The sequence below is a fragment of the Garra rufa genome, chromosome 8 (genome assembly GCF_049309525.1).
Source record: "Garra rufa chromosome 8, GarRuf1.0, whole genome shotgun sequence".
Lineage (NCBI taxonomy): Eukaryota > Metazoa > Chordata > Actinopteri > Cypriniformes > Cyprinidae > Garra > Garra rufa.
The window spans coordinates 21364460-21387818 of NC_133368.1; the positions used below are offsets into that span (position 1 = coordinate 21364460).

Genomic DNA, 23359 nt, shown 5'->3' on the forward strand with positions numbered 1-23359 from the left:
TTAATTAAAGTCGCATTTGAATTCAGTATCTAACATTATTTGATTCTGTCCTGTTTTATTCATTCATTTATTTACTTTAATTAAAGGCCCTATAATCCAACAAAACTCACGGGGGAACTTGTAGGCTGGATGGGCTGGATTTGTCCAAGGCCAAATGTTAACCCCAGTCCAGCCCTGCACTCCAGCAAGGATATAGCCAGTGTTCGGGTCATTACTCAAAAAAGATGATTTCTTACAAGTTATTATTTCTCGACTACTTGCTTATTTATCAAACGGGTGCTTTCTCTTCATCCTCTGCAAATGAAGCTATAGTAGGTAGTTTGATAGAAAGACGTTTGAATAAATAATAGTTTGCGATTGACAACGCGATTGACAATGTTGCGATAACAATACTTATAGGCAGCAACTACTCATCATATCTTCCGCTCCATGAAACACGTTAATGCTCAGTAGTACACATTTATGGTTCTTTAATGTAGCCTATTTGCATTGTAATAAAATGTGTTTATTTTCAATGGGCAAATATGCAGCTAAAACAGGTAGCCTAGTGCATTCCAAATTTTTCAACATTAACATTTTAATATAACATAGTCATTATGGCCTTTAGAAATGTTTTTTGGGGAGGTGGGGTAGTGCACAATAGGCCCCTGTGGCGCGGCCTAAGCTTTGGTCCTTAATGGCATTTTTTTCCCTTACATTACTTTTACTTTTTTACTTTAAGTAGTTTTGAAACCAGTACTTTTATACTTTTACTTGAGTAAAAAGCTTGAGTTGATACTTCAACTTCTACAAAAGTCTTTTTAAATCTTAGTATCTATACTTCTACTTGAGTAATGAATGTGAATACTTTTGACACCACTGGAAGCTATAACGGGATCGTTTAGAAAAGGGGCCTGTCCGAATTTAACCAAAATCCTATAAAGCCTAAAGGAAAACTCAAAACTTCTTGAAACCTGGTGAGCACATGCAACAGGTTATTCTGAAACAAGCATGCAAAGTTTTAAAGAGATCAGTCATAAACGTTATAAAACATAATATTTTGATGGTAAATTACCTGTTTTTCCAAAAAAAAAAGCTTGCTACATAATGTCTTTTCGCATATGTGCTTAAAAGCCTTAAAGCACTTGAACCCTGGTAATCGCTGCTTGCAGCTATATTTATTTAATTATATTTATTGTGATTTCTGCCATCTTCATTTCTGTGCTGCTCGCACACACATTCGCTTCTTTCTCTTTCTCCTTCTCCTTTTGCTGTCTCTGGGCAGCTTGTTTTCTTCTCTGTTGTTTTCAACCTGTCGAGATCCACACATTCTTTCTGAATTTTCTTTCTTTTTGTGCTTCGCATTTTTGTAGCTCTATCCAGATTTAGGTATTAGTATTCGATGCAAAGGCAGGAATCACTTAAATCTTAACCTAACTCATCCTGCACTGTTTGTCCTTGGGCGTAAATGATACATATCCATGATGTGTTAAGGAAAAGTGTAATATTACTTTCAAGCAATCTTCTTTTTTAAATTTTTTGCCTAGAAAAACACTCAAAATGTAAACAACAATTTTTTTCCCCCCCGTATTCCAACATGTCCCGCCTCCTGCAGCAGGACGGACTAGTAAGAGTTACTTACAACTGGTCTGTGATTGGCATCTCAGTCTCTCTCTCTCTCTCACTTTCTCTTTAGTTTTTTTCCCCTACCTCACTTTTTTTTCTCTCCTATTGAATAATTCATCTCAGCTTCTACGTCTTGCCTCCACCAGGTCAGTCCCTCGCATCCATTAGCATAAAATACATCTTTTACTTTGTCTCAGTGTCTCTGTAAAGGATCTCTCATAAAGTGCTTCAGCCTCCTGCCTCGTTGCTGCCTCGTTGATTTCTTTAGCTCTTGCTTTTTAAACCAGCTCTTGCAGATGCAATTTTTAGCCATGTCACTTGCGTGTTCACACCTCTCTTGTGTAAAACATCACCTCTGCATCTGTTCTTCACCCCTAGTCTCCTCTAAAGACCTTCTATAATGGCTTTTGGCAGTTCATCTCCTGAACGTTTGCCCTGCTAGCTCTCTCTCAGCAGGCTGAACGCAGTACAGCTCGCTAACCTTGGCAGATATGAGCTGTGACAGTGCTAATGGGCTCCTCCCTTGCTCGTTCATGATAGTATATACAGCAAATCTACAGTATACACTCCTCTGCCTCCCGCACATATCACACTTCCTGTTCTCGTTTGGGTGTTGTGTGTCCTGTCTGTTCCCCAGACGGGTTAACAAGCGTCCATGTAAATCTTGGTAATCATAGATAGATGATGGATGGATGGATGGATGGATGGATGGATAGAGGATAGATTTTTTTTTTTTTTTTTTTGATAGTTTTTCATGAATCCCTTTTTTGTCCTGAACAGTTAAACTACCTGCTGTTCTTCAGAAAAATCCTTCAGGTCCCACAAATTATTTTAACCAAATTATTTGGTTTTCCAACATTTTGGGGGGGAAATCCATGCATTAAGAGCTTTAAATAAAAAAAATGTGATATTTAGGCAAAATAAGAAAAATGTACACATCTTCATTCTGTTCGAAAGCTTTCAGCCCTGGCTCTTAATGCATCGTTTTTTCCTTCTGGAGCATCAGTGAGCATTTGAACATTCTTTAATTGTTGCACATGCATCCCTTTGACATTAAAAAAATGAAATGGCCGGCCCAGAGTCCTGATCTAAACCCAATTGAAAATCTCGAAGAAGATCCTTAGCGACAAATCATACAGCCATTGCTGGAAAGGGATCAGATACACAAAAATGCTGGAAAACCAAAGAATTTGTGGGACCTGAAGGATTTTCTGAAGAACAGCTGGTAGTTTCACTGTTCAGGACAAACAAGGGACTCATGAACAACTATCACTAAACAAAAAAACACAGCTTTGGATCATTTAGGTCACAGCACACTATTAAGAATCAAGAGGATGTTAAAAAAAAAAAAAATCTTGTGGACTATATGTAAACATCTTTTATGTGAAATATCTTATTCAGGTCAGTACTAAATAAACAATAACATGCATTTTGTATAATCCCTCTTATTTCGCTAAAATTATTACCATTTTGCAGAGTCTGAAAGGGGGGTGTAAACTTTTGACCTCAACTGTACGTGGCAGGTGAATGCAAATGTTTATCAGGACCTTCTTTAGCAACGTGCAGTTCCTTCCCTGTATTCATCTCCCAATCAGCCTGCAATTTTACCCAAAACAGGTAAAGCAGTTCCTTGAAGCTAAGGACATTGAAAAAATCTTAACCCAATTGAAAATCTCTTGAAGATCCTTAGCAACAAAGTTATAGCTAAAAAAAACACTAGTTACCAAACTATGGAAGAGAGTGGAAGAAGAGTGGACCAAGATCACACCGGCGCAGTCTGAGAAACTAGTGATGTCCTGAGACTACAGATGTGCTGAAGTCATTCAAAGCACGGGCCTACACTTCCTACTAATTTCTGACAGCTGTAACCCTCCAAAATTTTAGTTGCAGTCTTCTTTTGTGCTACAGTGGTTACTATTCTCTAAATTTGATCATTGTGTTTTCCACAAAATAAAGGTTTTTGTTTAAATGCCTTGGATATTTTGTCAAACTTGTTAGTAAAGCAGTGGTATGCTTACGGCTGATATTCATTCAAATTTTGAGCAGTGAAGATAAACAGTATTTCATTTTCTCTACTGTAGTGGCTCTTTTTTAATATTCTGTTTCTGTCCATGCCGTCAATATTTCATTCTTAATTTCTACAGCTCCCTCCGACAAGTCAACACAGATTGTTTACATGTTCTGTTGTAGGTTCCCATTACGAGCCATTACCAGCACAAATGACTCCCAGCCTGTCAAACACTCACACTTTACACACACTCACTCTGCAGTCATTAGCTGTGTCAAAGTAGAACACACACTCAATGGCTGTGTTTATAAGTGATTAGGTGTGTGCTGGTGTGTGTCCACGTTGAATAAACGCCAACAAAAACATGCTCACTTGCGCATTTTTATTGTAATGAGGGTCGGTGTCAAGCCTGAATACACTTTTATAGCAGCATTCAGGCACATTAAAAGACTGAGCTTTGGACAGAATAAGCAAAACTGAGCACGTTGGAATCATAACAGGCTTTTCTTTGCTCCAGTTGAATGCATTTTTTAGAAAGTTTGGTCATTTTTGTTTTTACCATCAGCAACTGACATTCATCAAGCTTATCCTTGTGTTTCTCTCTTGCTCTGCAGATCATACCTCAGTAGGTGGTTTAGGTGATAGTTTCTATGAGTACCTTTTGAAGGCCTGGTTGATGTCTGATAAAACGGACACAGAGGCACGCAAGACCTACGATGATGCCATTGAGGTGAGGGCACGTTGTTGCCATAGCAATTTGTGTGTTGTTTCGTGCTGCATCAGTTTCATTCTCTCTTTCTCTTTCTTTCTAAAGGCTATTGAGCGCCACCTCATCCGCAAGTCCAACGGCGGCCTTACTTTCATCGGGGAGTGGAAAAACGGACACTTGGAGCGCAAGATGGGTCATCTGACTTGCTTTGCTGGAGGCATGTTTGCCCTGGGGGCTGATGGGTCGCCGGATGATAAAGCTGGACACTACCTGCAGCTCGGAGCAGAGATTGCACACACCTGCCACGAAAGCTACGATCGCACTGGTTAGTGAATCAGAGGGGGCGAGAGAGAGAGATGAAGGGTATAAAAAAAAAAACGTATTGGATCTTTGGACTTCAAATCTCATTTGTAGCATGGTTTTGTTGCCATGGTAACAGGTTATTTTCAGAGTGTGGCGTATCTATTTCAAACAACTTGACTGAAAGACATTGATGGATTGCAGCTCAGCCACAACAAGCTCTCAGACAGATAGTTTCACGTTTATAGCACCATGAGAGCCGAAGGTTCAACTAATGGTACTGAACGCATAAACCTTTTGTTGTTTGCAGTGCTGAAGCTCGGTCCAGAGGCCTTTAAGTTTGACAGCGGGCTGGAGGCAGTGGCTGTGAGACAGAACGAAAAGTACTATATCCTGAGGCCCGAGGTCATCGAGACGTATTGGTACATGTGGAGATTTACCCACGACCCCAAATACAGACAGTGGGGCTGGGAAGCAGCGCAGGTCAGCATCTCTTTCCAGTGATAAATATTTGAATGTTTATTCATTTTACTTTTATTATTGTAATAATATGTAACATTTTAAAGGGAACCCTGGGTATTAAGACTTAGTATATCGTAAATTATGTCTCTTACTGAAATGTGTAGTGGAAAACCCATGAAAGATTTATATTTTAAAAAATCCACATCGTTTCATACATATTTTGGACTATGGGGGGCACCATTATTTAGATAACGTTAATTGGTTGCATTTGGTGAGCTACTGGCGCTACCTATTGCTGTTTTTACTGCAACACACCTGATAAAATACTGATACAATGATCACAGTTACTGAAAAAACTAACTGTTGGTGATGTATATAAGGATAAGCTTAAACCAAATGTCATACTATCGATTTTTTTCCCCACAAGGAGTCTAAACGCCCCCGGATATCAAGTAAAATCTGCCCTGAGAAAATTGTTACATGTTTACATCCTGCCAAGATGGCATCTTGCATTTCTTGTCTCTGCCGTTTGTAAGCTCTTTCAGTAGCTGTGGTCTACTAAACGCCTCAAAGGCATCAGGGCTAAAGTGGAGAGAACAAAGACGCAGGTCTTTTATTGATCCATAGGCATCTTCCCATTCTTTTCTCCTCTTTATATCTCTAGGAAAGCAGTGAATACTTACATTGCTTCTCTTGTTGCCCTTCGACTGAAAATTACAGCCAAAAGCCGCACATTGTGCAATTGTATCAGTATTTTATTTTCTGAGTTGTAATGCGGTAAAAATTCCACCATGTAGCGCTTGTAGCTCACTGAGTGCAACGTAAATCTTTCATGGGTTTTCTACTACATATTTCAGTAAGACATCATTTACATTATATTAGGCCATACAAGTCTTAATACCTAGGGTTCACTTTAAAAATCACTATAGAGATTAAAATGAAGATTGTGGCTAATTGGAAAATCTAGGAATTGGAATACACTCAAAAAAGAGTGCTTTAAACTAAATATTGAATATTATATATTATATTATATTTTGTTAACTGCTTTCTGAGTTTACTGGCAATTTAAAGGGATAGCATAGATTATGACAATGATTTCCGTTTTTCTATAATAAAGGTCCCATCTCTTTTTTAGGGACTGTATCATGTCAACTATCTCTCATGGTTATCCATGTTTCATACTCTGCATTCATAATATTGGGAGGCCTAGGTTCAATACACATCACATCTAGATTTTAATTAGGGCTGCCCACGACTAAAGATTCTTCTGGTTAACTAATAGTCATTCATTTTAAGCATTAGTCGCATTTATTAATAAACCCTTAAATCATAATAATTAGCCAATTGCCTACATAGCCTAATAAGCATGCATGAAGCTTGCCACAGCACACCAGCAGAAGTAATGATAAGAAATATATAGGTAAAAACACAGAGGAGGCAGCATTAACATTTTAATAATTTATTGATAAACTAGTCCTTTCTGTTTTCAATGTAAGAGATGAAGCCGGCGACACTAACTCATCTGAACTCATCTCCACAGTAGTGGATGCACCTGTATGCATGTTTCATACGGATTACATAATCTGAGATTATTTGTTTTCCAGTTGAATTGGTTCATTTGAAAGTAGGCATTTCACTCTCTATAGATATGTTTCATGTCTGTAAGGCAAGTATACACAGAGTTTTGGAGCTTCACGCTTCAGAGTTGGGCAGTCATGGCCTACTGGTAAGAGAGTCAGGCTTGTAACCCGAAAGTCGGCGGTTCGATTCCCACACCGGCAGGAATTGAAGGTGGGAATTGTGAATGAACAGTGCTCTTTCCATCTTCAATACCATGACTGAGGTGCCCTTGAGCAAGGCAACGAACCCCCAATTGCTCCCTGGGCGCTAGAGCAATGGCTTGCCCACTGCTCCGGTGTGTTCACAGTGTGTGTGTGTGTGTGTGTGTGTTTGTTCACTTCTCACTGCTGTGTGTGTGCACTTGGATGGGTTAAATGCAGAGCACCAATGACTCGACAATACGTCATGACTTTCACTTTTTAAGTTTACAGAGACAGAGACGTCAGAAAGCGCATCCTGTTTGCTTTCATTATTTTACAAAAGCACAACATTTCATTGTTATCGTGAGTGCACACAAACAGATTGGAAAGATGTATTAATCTTATTTGTATGAGTAATGGAGTATTTTAAGAGCAAGTGACCGCACCAGCACCTCCATCTGTCATGCAGTGAGTGTGCTACTCTGCTTTCACACTCCGCACAGTCACTTGAATAGCGCACATTTTTCTAGGTTATCATTAGTTTGAGCAGCCATGTAAAGTTGCTGCTAGGCTACTGACAAAATTCAGATGATAAACCATATTTGAGGTCAATCGTCACTGTATGATAGATTAGCATTTGGATGTCCTGCCCGATGTGCTGTATTACCACAAACACCAGCCGTTAATTATCTGTCCGTCGTGGACTGCTAACCTTACTAGTTCCTGTGGATTTTTACATTTATTTTCAGCCACTAAGCGACTAATAAAATTTTGGTCGACCAAACCTCTTCTCATCGACTAACAGTAAGTCGTTATTTATTATTGAGTCAGTCAGAATTTTTATATTGGTGTAACTCAGTAAGAGAACACACTTTTTTTTTAATGGTGCCTGTGCAAAAATCACCAGCATTAAGCTAGGGTACGAGCAACACACATAAGTTTGACTCGCTTCTCCCAGCCCAGGGCTGGTATCTCCAGCCATCAGAGTTCAGCCGGATATCAGAGACAGAATAAGGTCAGACGGTGTGTACGGAACAGGATGTTCTTAGTATCTAAACCATATCTCATCACTTTGATATCCATCTGTAATCCCAGTCGCTCTATCTGTGGCATCTTTTTGCTGCTCGTAGTAGTCCTGTACCTCTCCGTCTGTATCTGTTCATCACTCTGTTTTTTAGATGCATCCTTCCCTTTATTTTCATGTCACTCTTATTCCGCCGAGACCTGGGCTGTGTTTTTTAGGGAATGTGTTTGTGTTTTTAGAACCGTTTCAAAGTGCTCCTGAGAATGGAACGTCATTGTTTTCTCTCTGATTGGGTGTCATTGTTCTGCCGGTACAGTACTGTTGCACTGCAATTGGGCTTCTTTTGATGAGCCGCTGGGTGCCTAGGCTCTTTCTCTCCTTCCCTTCCTCATTTTCACTCTTCCCATTCCTGTAAAAAGAGAGCAGAATAAAGCTCACTTGTTCCCAGCCACCAAAGTTTTTTCGTTGCTATCAGCTCTTTTTTTTTTTCTTCTAATTTTATCATTTTCTGTCTCCAGCTCTGTGTGCACCTCTTTCTTTCCAGAATCTCAGGGTCTCACTGTCCCTTTTTTATCGTTCCTATCACTATTCTTGGTGTAGATACATGCTATTGTGTTTACCTGTTTGGCGTCCACTCTCATTTACAGGATTGGTTAGGATTTTCCCAGTTCTCACCATATGTCTAAAGTAAGATGAAGTCAGTTAGTGGCTAAATGAATGGCTTCATTTGGTATTTATAGCAGAAATAGTATAATTATGTCTCGGAATGATATGTGACCCTGGACCATAAAACTATTTCGTAAGCACAAATATATTCATAGCAACAGCCAAAAATACATATATGGGTCAAAAATTATCAATTTTTCTTTTACCCCAAAAACCATTAGGATATTAAGTAAAGATCATGTTCCATGAAGATATTTTGCAAATTTCCTACCGTAAATATATCAAAACATAATTTTTGTTTAGTAATATGCATTGCTAAGAACTTCATTTGGACAACTTTAAAGGAGATTTTCTCAATATTTTGCACCCTCAGATTGCCAAATATTGTCTTATCCTAACAAAAACGATACATCAGTGGAAAGCATATTTATGCAGCTTTCAGATGATGTTTAAATCATAATTTCAAAAAAAAATTCCCTTATCACTGGTTTTGTGCTCCAGGGTCATATATTAAAACTACTAAGATACCTCAACTAGGGCTTGTAGGCAAAATTTGGCTTGTAATGATCTTATTGACCTCATCTCTCAAGGAATGGGGGGAGAATTTAAAAAGACTGGGCACCTCTGGTTTAAATAAAAAATGAAACCATGAAAAACTTTATAACATCACAACATAGAAGGTACAGTATGGAAAAATGGAAATTTGTTTCGATTTGCTAATGATTATACTGTATAAATGAGTGTTTTAAAGATATTAGATGATATGAAGGCAATCTAAATGGAAAACAGAGGAAATGAAGCTGAAAGTTTTGAGTGAATCACTGTTGAATGGGTTCATAGGAGGCTGGATCAGGCCAGCTGCTGTTGCATTCTAACCATGTGAGGTGAGTCCTCAGTGTAGCAGCTGTTTCAGGCAGATCTGCTCCAGGTATGTGAGCACATCACGCCTTGTTTTCCTGGCACAGATGGCTTGCATCACTCCTGCCTGCAGAGGCTGGAACAGCACTAATGGAGCATTATTGGCTCTTGGAGAACAGGGCCAGAAAAAAAGTGCGGCTTTGTATATATTCTATTTTTGGCTTGTCATTACTATGAGTACGCAGTCATGCATTGATTTGATTTGCAGTCATAAAGTGGCGATTAGGACAGGGTTTTACTTGATATAGCACATGCTATATAGACAATCTTTCTGAGCTAAAGCACAGGAAATAGTACATCTGGAACTGAGCTGTGCAGCTTTATTAGAAACGGCAAGATATTACATGGTTTAATCGAATTTAGGAACAATAGTCTGACCCTCACTGATGTAAGATATGTGCATAATTCAAATCAAAAACATACAGTCATAACTCTTTTAAAGCATCTTTTAAAGAATTAAAGAACTTCCAAAATAAAAATTTCCTGGTAATTTACTCACTCCCATGTCATCCAAGATGTTCCTGTCTTTCTTTCCTCAGTTGAAAAGAAATTTAGGTTTTTGAGGAAAACATTCCAGGATTTTTCCCCATGAGATCCAATGAGAGCCATTGCGTTAAAGGTCCAAATTGCAGTTTCGAAGTGCTCTGATCCCAGCCGAGGAATAAGAGTCTTATCGAGCAAAACTATCAGTCATTTTCTTTAAACAATTTGTGCAGAACGTGCAGAGAAAGTCAAACCCCCTTTACAAAAAAAGGTAAAGCAATGATGTCGGTTGATTTTAAAGTTGGAGGGCAAAATGAGATGGAGTTTTTTATCACTACCCTAGCTTTTTGAACCAATGTACACAAATTAAGAAGTAACCGTTTATGACCTTTCTAATGTTAGGGCTGTCACTAACGATTATTTTTGTTAATTCATTTTTTATTTAGTAATCTGACAATTATTCTGACAGTTTATCGCGTAATTGGAGAGCGAGGGTTTAAGCTTTTTGAAACCATGATGAACTGTTATCATATTGAGAAAGATATTGATGTATTGCGTATCTAAGGTATTGATGTGTTTGCGTTATAAATGATTTACTTTACAAATCTGATGAAATGGCGCAACAATATGTTGAGTTTGATACGCTCTACATGTAAATAATAACAGTTTGTGTGGATTCTCGTCCATGGAAATCGCCACTTCCGGTATTTAGCCGGTTACTCAACTCAGGCAAAATGCAATCAAAGGTTGTTGTTTTTTTAAATAGAGTACTCAAATTTAATCGAGAAATCGTGACAGCCCTGTCCAAACTAATTACGTAATGTGTGAAGTCAAATGTGTGCAGCATCTTTTGAGTCTAATTCGTACATTTAATCAGTCAATTATAATAATAATACATTTAGGCTGTTACCAAACGAACTAAATCAGTATCAGCAAAATTCATGTTTGCAGAAGTTGCATATGAAGTGGCATTTAGATGTATTTACACGTTAATGCAGCTATATTTGAAATGATTTTAAAAAGTGAAAAGATACATTAAATGTGAAATTAAAACTGCCAGTAGGTGGCAGCAAGTTGCTGTTAGTAAGTGAGTCATTGCGATTGAACCAAATCATTTAAACGGTTGATTCATTCAGGAATGAAACACTGTCATGTTGCTCAGAGACGTAGTGAAAGAATACATACTAGACTTTATCACGTTTTGTTTTGTCGGTAAACCAATTACGGTATTATCGCAGATGATATATCGCACACTCCTATTTCCAAATTGAAGTCCACTATATGGAGAAAAATCCTGAAATGTTTTCCTCAAAGACCTTAATTTCTTTTTAACTGAAAAAATAAAGACATAAAGTGAACTAGTCCTTTAACAACCTTTGCCTGAAAAGTTATTCTCAGGTGCTGTGATTTTCTTTTCTCTATGAAAGATCATGTTTGTGAAGATATTTCTCATATTCTCACATATATTAAGAACTATAACATGATGTTTTACCAAATATACTTTATTTTTCACAAATTTAATAAAATAAAAAGTAAAACAAAATTTAGGGGAAAAAAACAGTAAACAAAAAATAGTTCTCATAGGAACAAATATAATATTATTTGTAATATTGCTCAAAGGTTTGGGGGTTGGGTTTTTTGTTTGCTTTTGAAAGATATACACTAATATAATACAGTAAAAACAGTATGGTTGTGAAATAACCATTTTCTCTTTGAATATACTTTTATAATGTCATTTATTTCTGTGATGGCAAAAGCTGAATTTTCAGTATCATTACTCCAGTCTTTAGTGTCACATGATCCTTCAGAAATCATTCTAATATGCGGATTATGTGCTCAAGAAACATTATTAACCTTAATAGATTTTTATGCATCCTTGCTGAATAAGTATTCGTTTCTCAAGAAAACTCTTACTGACTGAAACTTTCTTCATATTTTCTACAGGCTATAGATAAATACTGCCGAGTGAGCGGAGGATTCTCTGGTGTTAAAGATGTCTACTCCTCCAACCCCACCTACGATGACGTCCAGCAAAGCTTCTTCCTGGCTGAAACGCTCAAGTAAACATCATTTCATTCATTAAAACACAATGTGCTAAAGCTGAGTTGCTGTAATAACACAAACCGTTTCAGTTCATTATGCTAGTACACATTATTATTGTCCATTAGGCAATCTAATAATGCTCAGTTATTACTATAGTAATCAAGGTAGCTATGCAGCATATGGCTAAAACCGAAAAGCAGTGACTATCAGCTAAACCAAGTGGCATTTGCAAAGTAAATCAGAGAAGAGAAAAACAGCCAATCATTACTGCCACCTGCTGGCCTCACTATAGCTCTGCAGTTTTCCATCACCAGATGTGTTTGAATCAGATACATCAGATCTGTGACCCAGTTTGTTGTTTTTGTAGGTATCTCTATCTACTTTTCTCCGGTGATGAGCTGCTCCCTCTTGAGAACTGGGTGTTCAACACGGAGGCCCACCCTCTGCCCGTCCTGCACCTGGGCAACATCACCCTGCCTGGCAGCGAGACCCAGCGGTAGAGCGGACTCACCGGGGGGGCGTTCTCCCCCCTCGCTCGCCCCATTTCTATACGCCTCCCTCCTTGTGAAAGACAGCAGCTGCCAGTGCAAAGGAGAGGAGAGAACTATACCCACCAACCACTGTCTCCTACTGGACTGTGAATCATGGGACTGCAGTGAAAGGAGGAGACCGGAACAGACCGAACTCTCTTTATCTATGTCTCTCTCATATATTCTCCGAAGGACAGACCGCCGGATTGATCACTTGTGTCTCTCTCTGTCTCTCTTGTGGCCACTGGGCTGTACGAACATTAGCGGACTAAAAGACCTTCTGCAATGGATGCGTGTTTCTCACTGGGGAAGGATTTTAACAAGTTCATTCATTCTTTTTTTTTTCTTTTTTCCTCTCTTTTCAATTTTGGCGGCTTTTCATATCATCAGCTCAGCGCTCAATCACTTCAAAATGATGGATAAATGCTTTTCAGACCAGACCGCCTTCAGAGCCTTTCACTCTCTGAGCTGGGCTCCTGGAGATGGCAGATGTTGGATGTGACCTCCTGTGAAATCTTTCTCCAGCTTAAGGCCAAATTTAGGCCAGAGGCACCCGGGAATGTGCTTTTCTCTAGGATTTCTTTCTCGAACAGTCGCTCCAACAAGGTTAGCGGGTAAAAAGGGACAAGTGCTGCTATTAAACAGCTGCTGCCTGTGACACAGTCACCACCGTCATTCCAGAAATCTGCGCTTTCTGCATCATTCCCATCTTTTTTTTGTTTTTTCATCCATTGTGAATGCCATTCATACTGCGTTCTGAAACACGGATGGGCTGGTGTTTGGTTTTGCAACACAAAGAATCAGTAACTGTAACTTTTGGAGAGCAGTCGCAGTGCTGTAGATGCTAATGCTCACGGCCGTTTGTTTTCATTCGTCGATGGTGCCGCTCTGTTAGACCAGACCAGATTCTTTCAACAGCCAAGATTTACCACTAATCGTAGCCAACGAGGTAGAGATTTATATATGTGGGGTTTAGAGTAAATAAATACACTGTGTGCCCTTTATGAGAAACCCAGAGTAAATAAAACACAAAAACAGCGCAAGGTATTTGAATATAACAAGGAAGCCCATGATGTTTGATGTTTTAGTCTTGGGAATACTCCTGAACTGAAGTCAAAGACTTATTTTGTTCATTCCAGTTTCTGGATGTGTTTTCATTTGTCAAATGCATATCTCAGTCCTGGGGTGTAAACACCCTGGATATGTTTTTTTCTGAAACACGGTGGTGGCAGATTTCTGATATCGGATGGTTAAACATGACCTGCAGCCAATCATGTTAGTTTTTATTTATTTATTTTTTGCTTTAACTGACCTTTAATGACTATTGATTCAGTCTTTTTGCTCCGCCTTAAGCTCTCAGACTATTTGATGTTTTCTTTTTATTCTTCAAGTGTGTAAAATATCACATCCACAGAATATCTCATGTAGTCGACCAGAGAAGAAAAAGCGAATAATTTTTCTCATCTTGGTTAATGAAGAAACTGAGAATCAGTCTCAAGCACCATTGATGGGATGCTGGGTTTCATCGATCAGCCCCCCTTATATCCTGTGGTTTCAGTTCCTCAGTTTCTAAACCTCTCATCCCAGTCCGATAGAGACGTGTCCTCTCCTCCCCTCTAGATGGCAGCAGTGGTGTCCGGCTGCTCCTGTATGTGTCATTTCTTTTCTTTTGTTTTCTCCCAGTAACATGACTTTGACTAATGGTGAGTGAAGCCCAGGCCAACACTCTTCCCTGTTATGGCTGGGTGGGTTTTGACAAAGCTGTGTTCTGTATTTGTATTTTTACTGAACAAAAAAAACAATAATTGTAAATATGTTTAAAATGCCACACAAATTCAATAAAGATGTTACAAAAAGTGAACGAGATAAAACAAAACAAGCTATTATTGTCAAGTCTTTCTTCATAGTTCAGATTCACAGGTTAGTTTCTCACAGTAATGGAAGACCTAGAGATATCCGGGAATTTGTGGATATAAAAAACATTGGGGAAAAAAAGCCATTGACGTTTCTGTAGTTGAATATAATTTCTTGTTTATGCTTACATAGGGCTCAAAGAGCTGAATCCTTCATTGAGCCATATTCAAATCAAAGGGAGGAATTTTAAGAAATTTGCATGTTAAAATTTATACCCTATTGTTCAAAAGTTAAGGGTTGGAAATATTTTTTACTTGAATATTTATACAAAAAAATACTATGAGAAAAAAAGAAAGCATTGAGCACCACAACAGTTTTCAATGTTGATAATTTGCCAGCACAGGAATAAATATCTATTTAAAATATATTCAATAAAATATTGTATTTTTTTTCTCAATATTGCCATTTTTACTGCATTAGAGCATTAGAGATTTGCAGATACAGTTTCTTATATTATATATTATATTAAGTTATATTATTATATTGATGCTTGGCATATGGAAATATGCTCCTGTAATCTCTTAAAATACACTACCAGTCAAAAGTTTTTGAACAGTAAAATTTGAAATGATTTTTTTAAAGAAGTCTCTTCTTTTCACCTAAGTTTGATCCAAAGTACAACAATTTTGAAATATTTGTACTATTTAAAAAAAGTTTTCTATTTGAATGTCTTTTAAAATGTAATTCATTCCTGTGATTTCAAAGCTGAATTTTTTGCACCTTTACTCCAGTCACATGATCCTTCAGAAATTATTGTAATATTATGAATTCCTGCTCAAACATTTATTATTAATATTATGTTGAAAAGAGCTGAGAAGAATTTTTCCGGTTTCTTTGATGAATAGAAAGTTCAGAAGAACAGCATTTATCTGAAATGGAAATCTTTTGTAACATTATGCATGTCTTTATCATCACACTTTATCATCCCATGCTAAATAAAAGTATCAATTTCTATGATTTCTTTGATAGAAACAAATTATACTGACTCCAAGCTTTTAAATAGTATAGTGTATAATGTTGCAAAAGCTTTTTATTTCAGATAAATGATCTTTGGATATTTTTATTCATCAAGGAATCCTAAAAAAAAATACTCAACTGTTATAAATATTGATAATAAATGTTTCTTGAGTAGCAAATCAGCATATTATAATTATTTCTGAAGGTTAATATGACATTGAAGACTAGAATAATCATACTGAAAATTTTAGCTTTAATCACAGGAATAAATTACATTTTAAAATATATTCAAATAAAAAGCTTTTTTTTTAATAGTAAAAATATTTCACAATATTACTGTTTTGCTGCACATTCTATATATAGATCTAGCTGCAGCATGTACATTTCAATTATTTCAGTAATAATGTTATCGATAGAGGCTTTATCTATTTGTTTCAAGGTCTTCATGCTCCTTTGCTCTTGGCAGCACATATTGATATTATGGGTCATGGTGAACTGGTCCTGCCACATTACCCTTGTTCTCTCTGTACACGTCATCACCATTGCAAACAGTATTTCACACGTGTGAGCTTGTTGTTCTCTCTCCTCAGCAGAAGCAGCCGATTTGAGGGCAAAAATGAGGAATATCCTTTTTTTTTTTTTTTTTAAGCCATCCTCTGTCATTGAGCTGTCTGGACTGACCGCAGTGTGACAGAACAGGATAGATGGGTGGCAAAAGCAAGAGGCAGAGGTCATGAGCCGGGTGTCATTTGCCCTCTTTTCACAACCCTAGTGACACAATATGACCCTGCTGTATCATCTGCTGAACGAAGACTGATGTCGACTTCGACGCATACAGTCGGGCCCAAAACTCTGAGACCACTAGTGGAAATGTTTGTATTTTACATTATTCAAATTTAATACAAACTTATTTCGAGTTTGCATGAACTCCACAAGTGCAAAACTACTTTAGTTCTAGTATGACTTGAGAACCATCCAAAAGATTATCTTCAACCAAATGTTGAATCTTATGTACAGAATGGGTTTCATAATCTAGTTTATGGTCAACTTGGGCTACAAAGCCAACTGCTGCTCTGTGGAAAACAGTGAGCGATAAGCTGGAGGAATTGGCATGTTGCAAGTGTGTGGTGCAAAAAAAGCACCAAGGTCACAGTGAACCAGGTAGGTTGGTTGGCAGCTTCTACTAATGATAGCCAAACGGTTACACACACACACACACACACACACAGACAGAGAGAGAGAGAGAGAGAAGGCATACTGGTGTGTAATCATGAGCGATTTGACTTTCATAAGAGCATATGGAGCACCAGTTATTTTAAGCAGCTGTATGTAAGTTTCCCAACTTTAAATATAACTTTCAAAATCATTCTAATGATACACTGACTTCTGAGAGTGTGAATGACTTCTGTTTCTTTCCCACGCTCCCTCAAACGTCTGTTCTGGGAGTATGTAAGTTTAGTGAGCAGGACGGCAGGTACAAAATACCACCAAAAAGTCACAAAAATAAACAAAACTATGTTCAGTTGCATTAAATGCAGTTCTATTACTTTTACATACCTCTTGCTGAAAAATCAGTTTTTTTAAAGGGAAGTGAAAGAACAGGTGTCATTAAAAATGCATTTTGTTGGTTAGTTTACATAACTCTGAACTGTGAAAACAAAGGATTTTAGCTCTCAGAGCAAATATTGTGCTAAAGTAAGGCTGTCAAAATAAACTGGACATTACAGTTGAGGTCAGGTCCCACAATTTATTTGGTTTTCCAGCATTTTTGTCTATTTGAGCCCTTTTCAACAATGATTGTATGATTTCGAGATTCATCTTTTCACACTGAGGACAACTAAGGGACTTATATGCAACTATTACAGAAGGTTCAAAGGATTACTGATGCTCCCGCAGGAAGCACAATGCATTAAAAGCCAGGGGGTGAAAACTTTTAAACAATGGAGATTTTTCTTATTTTGCCTAAATATCTTATTTTTTTCATTAAGTACTGCTCTTCAGAGGCTACAGAAGATACTTACCTATTTCCCAGGAGACAAAATTAGTTAAATTTAACCTGATCTTCAAATTCAAGAAGTTTTCACCCCCCAGCTCTTAATGCATTGTGTTTCTTTCTGAAAAGATAGATCTCAAAATCATACAGCCATTGCTGAAAAGGGTTTAAATACACAAAAATGCTGGAAAACCAAAGAAATTGTGGGACATGAAGGATTTTATCTGAAGAACAGCAGGCAGTTTAACTGTTCAGGACAAGGCAATCAAGCATATGTCAACTTTTGAATGGAGTCATTTTTATAAATTCAGCTATTGTTTTCTCTTGTGGACTATATGTAAACATCTTTTATGTGAAATAGCTTATTCAGGTCAGTAGTAAATAAACAAAAACATGCATTTTGAACAATCCCTCTTTGGGAAAATTATTAACATTTTGCAGATTTTGAAAGGGGGGTGTAAACTTTAGACCTTAACTGTATGTTTTATATCATATCCACCCTATTTTTCAACTCAAAAGTAAGGTGTTCTGTGAATGTGTGAGACCTCCGTTTCCACAGGTTGAAGCGACCCCGATAACATGATGTTAAGCCTCAGGAATGTGAATTTTACCAGAGAAGCTCCACCAAAAACATGTATTTTATCTCCCGGAATGTGATTTATTCCAAGGGAGCCTCCGTGAAATGCGATTGGGCTAGTTTGGGCCTAGTTTTGAATAGCAAATGGGTGGATTTTGTTGTGAAAACCTGGCAACCCTGGTGGGGAAATAGCACGAAGAATAACAAAGGAGCAGTAAACGGTAAAACTGTTTGCACTACAAACCACTGTGTTCATAATTAAGAAGGTAAGACACTAGTTTGCAATATCAAGCAGCAAAACAAGTTTTGTACAGCTAAAAATAGCTGGAAGTGGATGAGATTATTATTATGCCTGATCTGATATTATCAGTACTGTTAGTATAGAGCTCTAACAATCATAATCAGTCTCAAAGTGTAAAACAGTTTTAAACTGGCTTTGACTTGCTCAAGAATTTTTATTATTATCATCAATATTTAAAACAGTTGAGTAATTTTTTTTTTCAGGATTCCTCGATGAATAAATAAAAGATCCTTTATCTGAAATAAAACGTTTTTGTAACATTATACACTATATCATTCAAAAGCTTGGAGCCAGTATAATTTTTTTTTTTTGGGGGGGGGGGGAAGAAATGATAGAAATTGATACTTTTATTTAGCATGTGATTTCAGATAAATGCTGTTCTTCTGAACTTTCCAACTTTCAGCATCCAGATTTAAATTAAACAAGTGCTGACCCAACACAGTACCAAAATTTTGTGCAACATTATTGAATGAAACTTAACAAAAATGTGTAAAAGTATATAATATTTTCACGCCATGATACTGTTTACAACCTGAAATAATCTTGTGTTGTCATAAAAATAACAAATATTCTGATAATTTAAGAGACTTATCATCAATCATCAATCATCAATCAGCCATATTGGCGGCACTGAGTGTTAACAATGCCACTGAACCAAACGAAACTTGCATATTTTGCAGATTATTGCAGCTGAAAATGGTCAATTATTGTCATGTTTTGGCTCGGACTTAGAAAAACATTTGCAGTACTGAGACTGCCAAAAGTTATAATAAATCAGGGAGAAGAGTTAAAAAAAACTGAGGAACAAAAGGCTTTTGGCCAAACTGAACTAGAATTTCCAAGGCAAGAATCTTGACAACATTATATCCTTTTTTGTCAGGAAGGTGAAATATTAAGCTAGTATCTCAATTAATACTGCTCTTACATTTCTTTACTACCTAATAACTTTAGTTTGTCAAAATATTGCACCCTTTCCTGCTTACTAAGTCCTACTTTATGTGATTTAGCAGCTTCCACATGTTTTTTTCCCATGGTTTAGACAGCATAAATTAGCAGAACAACGTATTCAGTAGTACATTAACCGTGCAATCCATACTGTTGTTTACATCCGAGCATCTCAATTAACCTTGGCACAATTATGATAATCTATAGGGGTTTTCGCTGTGATATAAATTCCTGTTTTGGGGTTTCTCCTAGACCATGTAGCTTTAGTTTGGTGGACAAACCAGAGAGTTAACTTCTAATAAATAATAAAGATTACGCCAAACTATATAATACTATAATATAAACTATATAATAAGCTTTTATTAACAGGAATTTTATTGTTCTTATTGGGTATTAGTTATTTATTAATTGCATTTTAATATATTTTATATTATTTTATTATTATTTTTGAATAAATTCTAGCCAAAAAAGTGTCATGTCATTGTACCATCTGCCTAATTTAGAAACAGTTTTTTCAAAAATGACAATTCTGTCATAATTTCCTCACACTCAATTCATTCCAAACCTGTATGACTTTTTTTTTCTACATAAATGTCATAGTATTTCTTTCCCCTCTATAGAGGGAAGTCACTGTGCACCAAAACTAATTAGTTATCATCATTCTTGATAACATCTTCTGCAGAAGAAATGAAGTCATACAGATTTAGTTTAACATGAGTATGAGTAAATGATGAGAATTGTAATTTTCAAGTGAACTTTCCCTTTAGCTACTGTAGCTCCTACCAGCTGACAGCTGAATTTGTCCAGCAGTTGCTCCAGTGCTCCATCCCTTTGCTATTATCCAGACCCCTTTTCCTGAGGATGCATGAGACCCTCTGCATCGTGTTTTTGTTTTTCATGAGCTCTGAATTTTAATCAATAGATCCCAGAGGGTTGCTGATGACATGGGAAGCAGAGGATTATGAATGTCACCATGACTCATCGGACTGATAGACAGGGGAAAAAAAACAATTGCGTGGACGTCCGCAAACGTAGTGGAGTGTTTAATGTGTTAATGGCCTGTACGTGCGTGTGCGCGCCTCCTTCAGTGTGTTTAATGTGTTAATGGCCACCGGTTAACCATCCGTAGCATGGACAGTGAGTCATTTCCACTTGGCGTTGAGCCCAGCTGCAGCAGGTGGCATTGCCACTCCTCACAAACTAAATGGCATTCACCTTTGAGCAAAACACTGCTTAATTTCTATTCGATTCAGCGCTCTCTGTGAAGTTTATTTCTTCTATTAAATTCATCTGGAAAGAAAACGCTTGCTTAGCCTCGTAAGACTTCATGAATTGTTAGATGTTTCTCAAAAGCTGTTTTTGATTGATGCTGGTTCGCTGGTTCAATGTGTTCAACAAAGGACTGAGAGATCATGATTCAGATCTCAAAAAATTTGGAAACTTCTGGATTAAATGTATTAAAAAATGAATTAGCCTTAGGCTTTCTTCTGGGCTCCATGTGATGTTGTATGATGGAGCTTCATGAAAGCTAAGTCATCTAGAATTTCTCTTTCTCTTGTGGTTTTGACTCATGACTTTTTTTTTAGGCCATCAAATTGTTAAAAAATCCAACTAAGAAGAAACGTTTACTAACTATTTTAAGCAGTAATAACCCAGATGTTTTTAGTTTTGTACATACTGCCATAAATCACTTTCTTTCTCTTATGTAGCACGTCTTTCATGCTTCAACCTCATTTCAATATGTAGATGCATCATCCTGTTTGGACGAGCCTCATGCGTAATTGTGGATTTGATTAAAAAGAAAATCTGAGCAGATCCTTCATATAACATTGAGTTGAGGTCAAAAGTTTACATACACCTTGCAGAATCTACAAAATGTTAATTATTTGATCAAAATAAGAGGGATCATACAAGATGCATGTTGTTTTTATTTAGTACTGACCTGAATAAGATATTTCACATAAAAGACGTTTACATATAGTCCACAAGAGAAAATAATAGTTGGGTTTATAAAAATAACACTGTTCAAAAGTTTACATACACTTGATTCTTAATAGTGTGTTGTTACCTGAACGATCCACAGTGTTGTTTTGTTTAGTGATAGTTGTTCATGAGTCCTGTGTTTGTCTTGAACAGTTAAACTGCCTGCTGTTCTTCAGAAAAATCCTTCAGGTCCCACAAATTCTTTGGTTTTTCAGTATTTTGTGTATTTGAACCCTTTCCAACAATGACTGTGTGATTTTGAGATCCATCTTTTCACACTGAGGACAACTGAGGGACTCATATGCAACTATTACAGAAGGTTCAAACACTCACTGATGCTCCAGAAGAGAACACAATGCATTAAGAGCCAGGGGGTGAAAACTTTTGAACAGAATGAAGTTGTGTATATTTTCCTTATTTTCAGTTACAGAAGATACTTAAATGTTTCCCAGAAGACAAAAACATATCAATTTACCCTGATCTTTCAAAAAGTTTCACCCCTGGCACAGTATTAAGAATCAAGTGTATGTAAACTTTTGAATTTTTTTTTTAATAAATTTAACTAATATTTTCTTTTGTGGACTATATGTAAATGTATTTTATGTGAAATATCTTATTTAGGTCAGTACTAAATAAAAAATAACATGTAACACTTTTATTTTGCTAAAATAATCAACATTTTGCAGATTCTGCAAGGTGTATGTAAACTTTTGACCGTAACTGTACAAGCTTAGCTTTCCTTTGCTGTCAAGACTGGAAATTTAACCAAATGGTTAAGATATGATGGCATCATTCCCTATAACAATCTTGAATGTTGATTGCTGTGTGTGTGTATGAATCAGCATGGGAATGACGCTCCCATCATAAATGTCAGTGGCTCGGGGAAATAGCAAAAAGGAAATTTTTCTTATCTCATATAATTAGCTGCAAGTCCTCTCCATTGACGTCATATTAGATTAACACAAAACTGTTAGGACGGTCCCTCAGATCCAGTTTCTAATTCTCTCTCCGTTGCTGTCTCGTTCTCTCTTTCTCTTTTCTCTGCCATTCACAAAATTCATTGTGTTTCAGACCCAGCACACCAAACTGGAGTTTCCGCACATACGAATGAGCAATAATTTCCTGTTTCGCTTTCTCGTGTAATTTATACCCACATCACTACTAAGAAAAGATTGAGAAGGAAGCAAACAGCCCGGAATATCCCTCCCTCATATTTCCACTGGAGGCTGCACTAGGTCCGCTGAGTTACTCAGCAACATCAGTGCTGATGCTGCGCTGCTTTCCTGTAGGGTTTCCCCAGTTGTGCTTTTATACTTATTCTGTTTTACTTACCATACACAATTTCACTGACGTCCACAACAGTGAGTCAGTGTCTAAATGTAATGATTATTTGTGTTTCTTGTAGCTTTTCCAAATCAAATATTAGTTTCTGTTTTTCTCAGAGTTACAAAAGAGCATTTGTGTGGGGGGAATGTTTGTGAGGGCCAATGTCCTCACAAATACAGTGAACCCACCTTCAGAATGATTTGAGAAGAATTCCTCACAATATCAAAGGCTCGTGAATTGTTTTGGTTGTACTTTACTGATACTTACTCTACTGATATGAAGAGTTTTGTGTGAGAATTAGGGTTGGTAGTACACTGCCAGTCAAACTTTTTTGAACAGTTAGATTTTAAATGTTTTTTAAAGAAGTCTCTTCTGCTCACCAAGCCTGCATTTATTTGATTCAAAGTTCAGCATTTTGAAATATTTTTACTATTTAAAATAACTGTTATCCATTTAAATATATTTTATTTCAAAGCTGAATTTTTAGCATCATTATTCCAGTCACACAATCCTTCAGAAATCATTCTAATATTTTGATTTGCTACTAAAAAACATTTATTTATTATTATGTTGAAAACAAATGAGTACAATGTTTTTATCTGAAATAGAAATATTTAGTACCATTATAAATGTCTTTATCATCACTTTTGATCAATTTAAATTTAATAATCAATTAAATAATCAACATATTAGAATGGTTTCTGAAGGATCATGTGACACTGAAGACTGGAGTAATGATGCTAAATATGTAGATTTGATCACAGGAATAAATTACATGTTTCAAATATATTCAAACAGAAAGCCGTTATTTTAAATTGTTTTTTTTTTGTTTTTTTTACTGTACTCTGGATCAAA

The 23359-nt window shown here is 36.8% G+C and overlaps 1 protein-coding gene across 1 annotated transcript in view; it reads left to right on the plus strand.

Annotated features, from left to right (window-relative positions):
* Window positions 1–14268, plus strand: part of man1a2 (mannosidase, alpha, class 1A, member 2) — a 137507-nt gene extending 123239 nt beyond the window's left edge. The window contains exons 10-14 of the mRNA XM_073845986.1: window positions 4228–4343; window positions 4428–4647; window positions 4933–5105; window positions 11880–11995; window positions 12346–14268. Of these exons, the coding sequence (XP_073702087.1) occupies window positions 4228–4343; window positions 4428–4647; window positions 4933–5105; window positions 11880–11995; window positions 12346–12478 (758 nt within the window). The 3' untranslated portion in view covers window positions 12479–14268. The remainder of the gene's footprint in view (window positions 1–4227; window positions 4344–4427; window positions 4648–4932; window positions 5106–11879; window positions 11996–12345) is intronic.
* Window positions 14269–23359: the final 9091 nt, after the last annotated feature.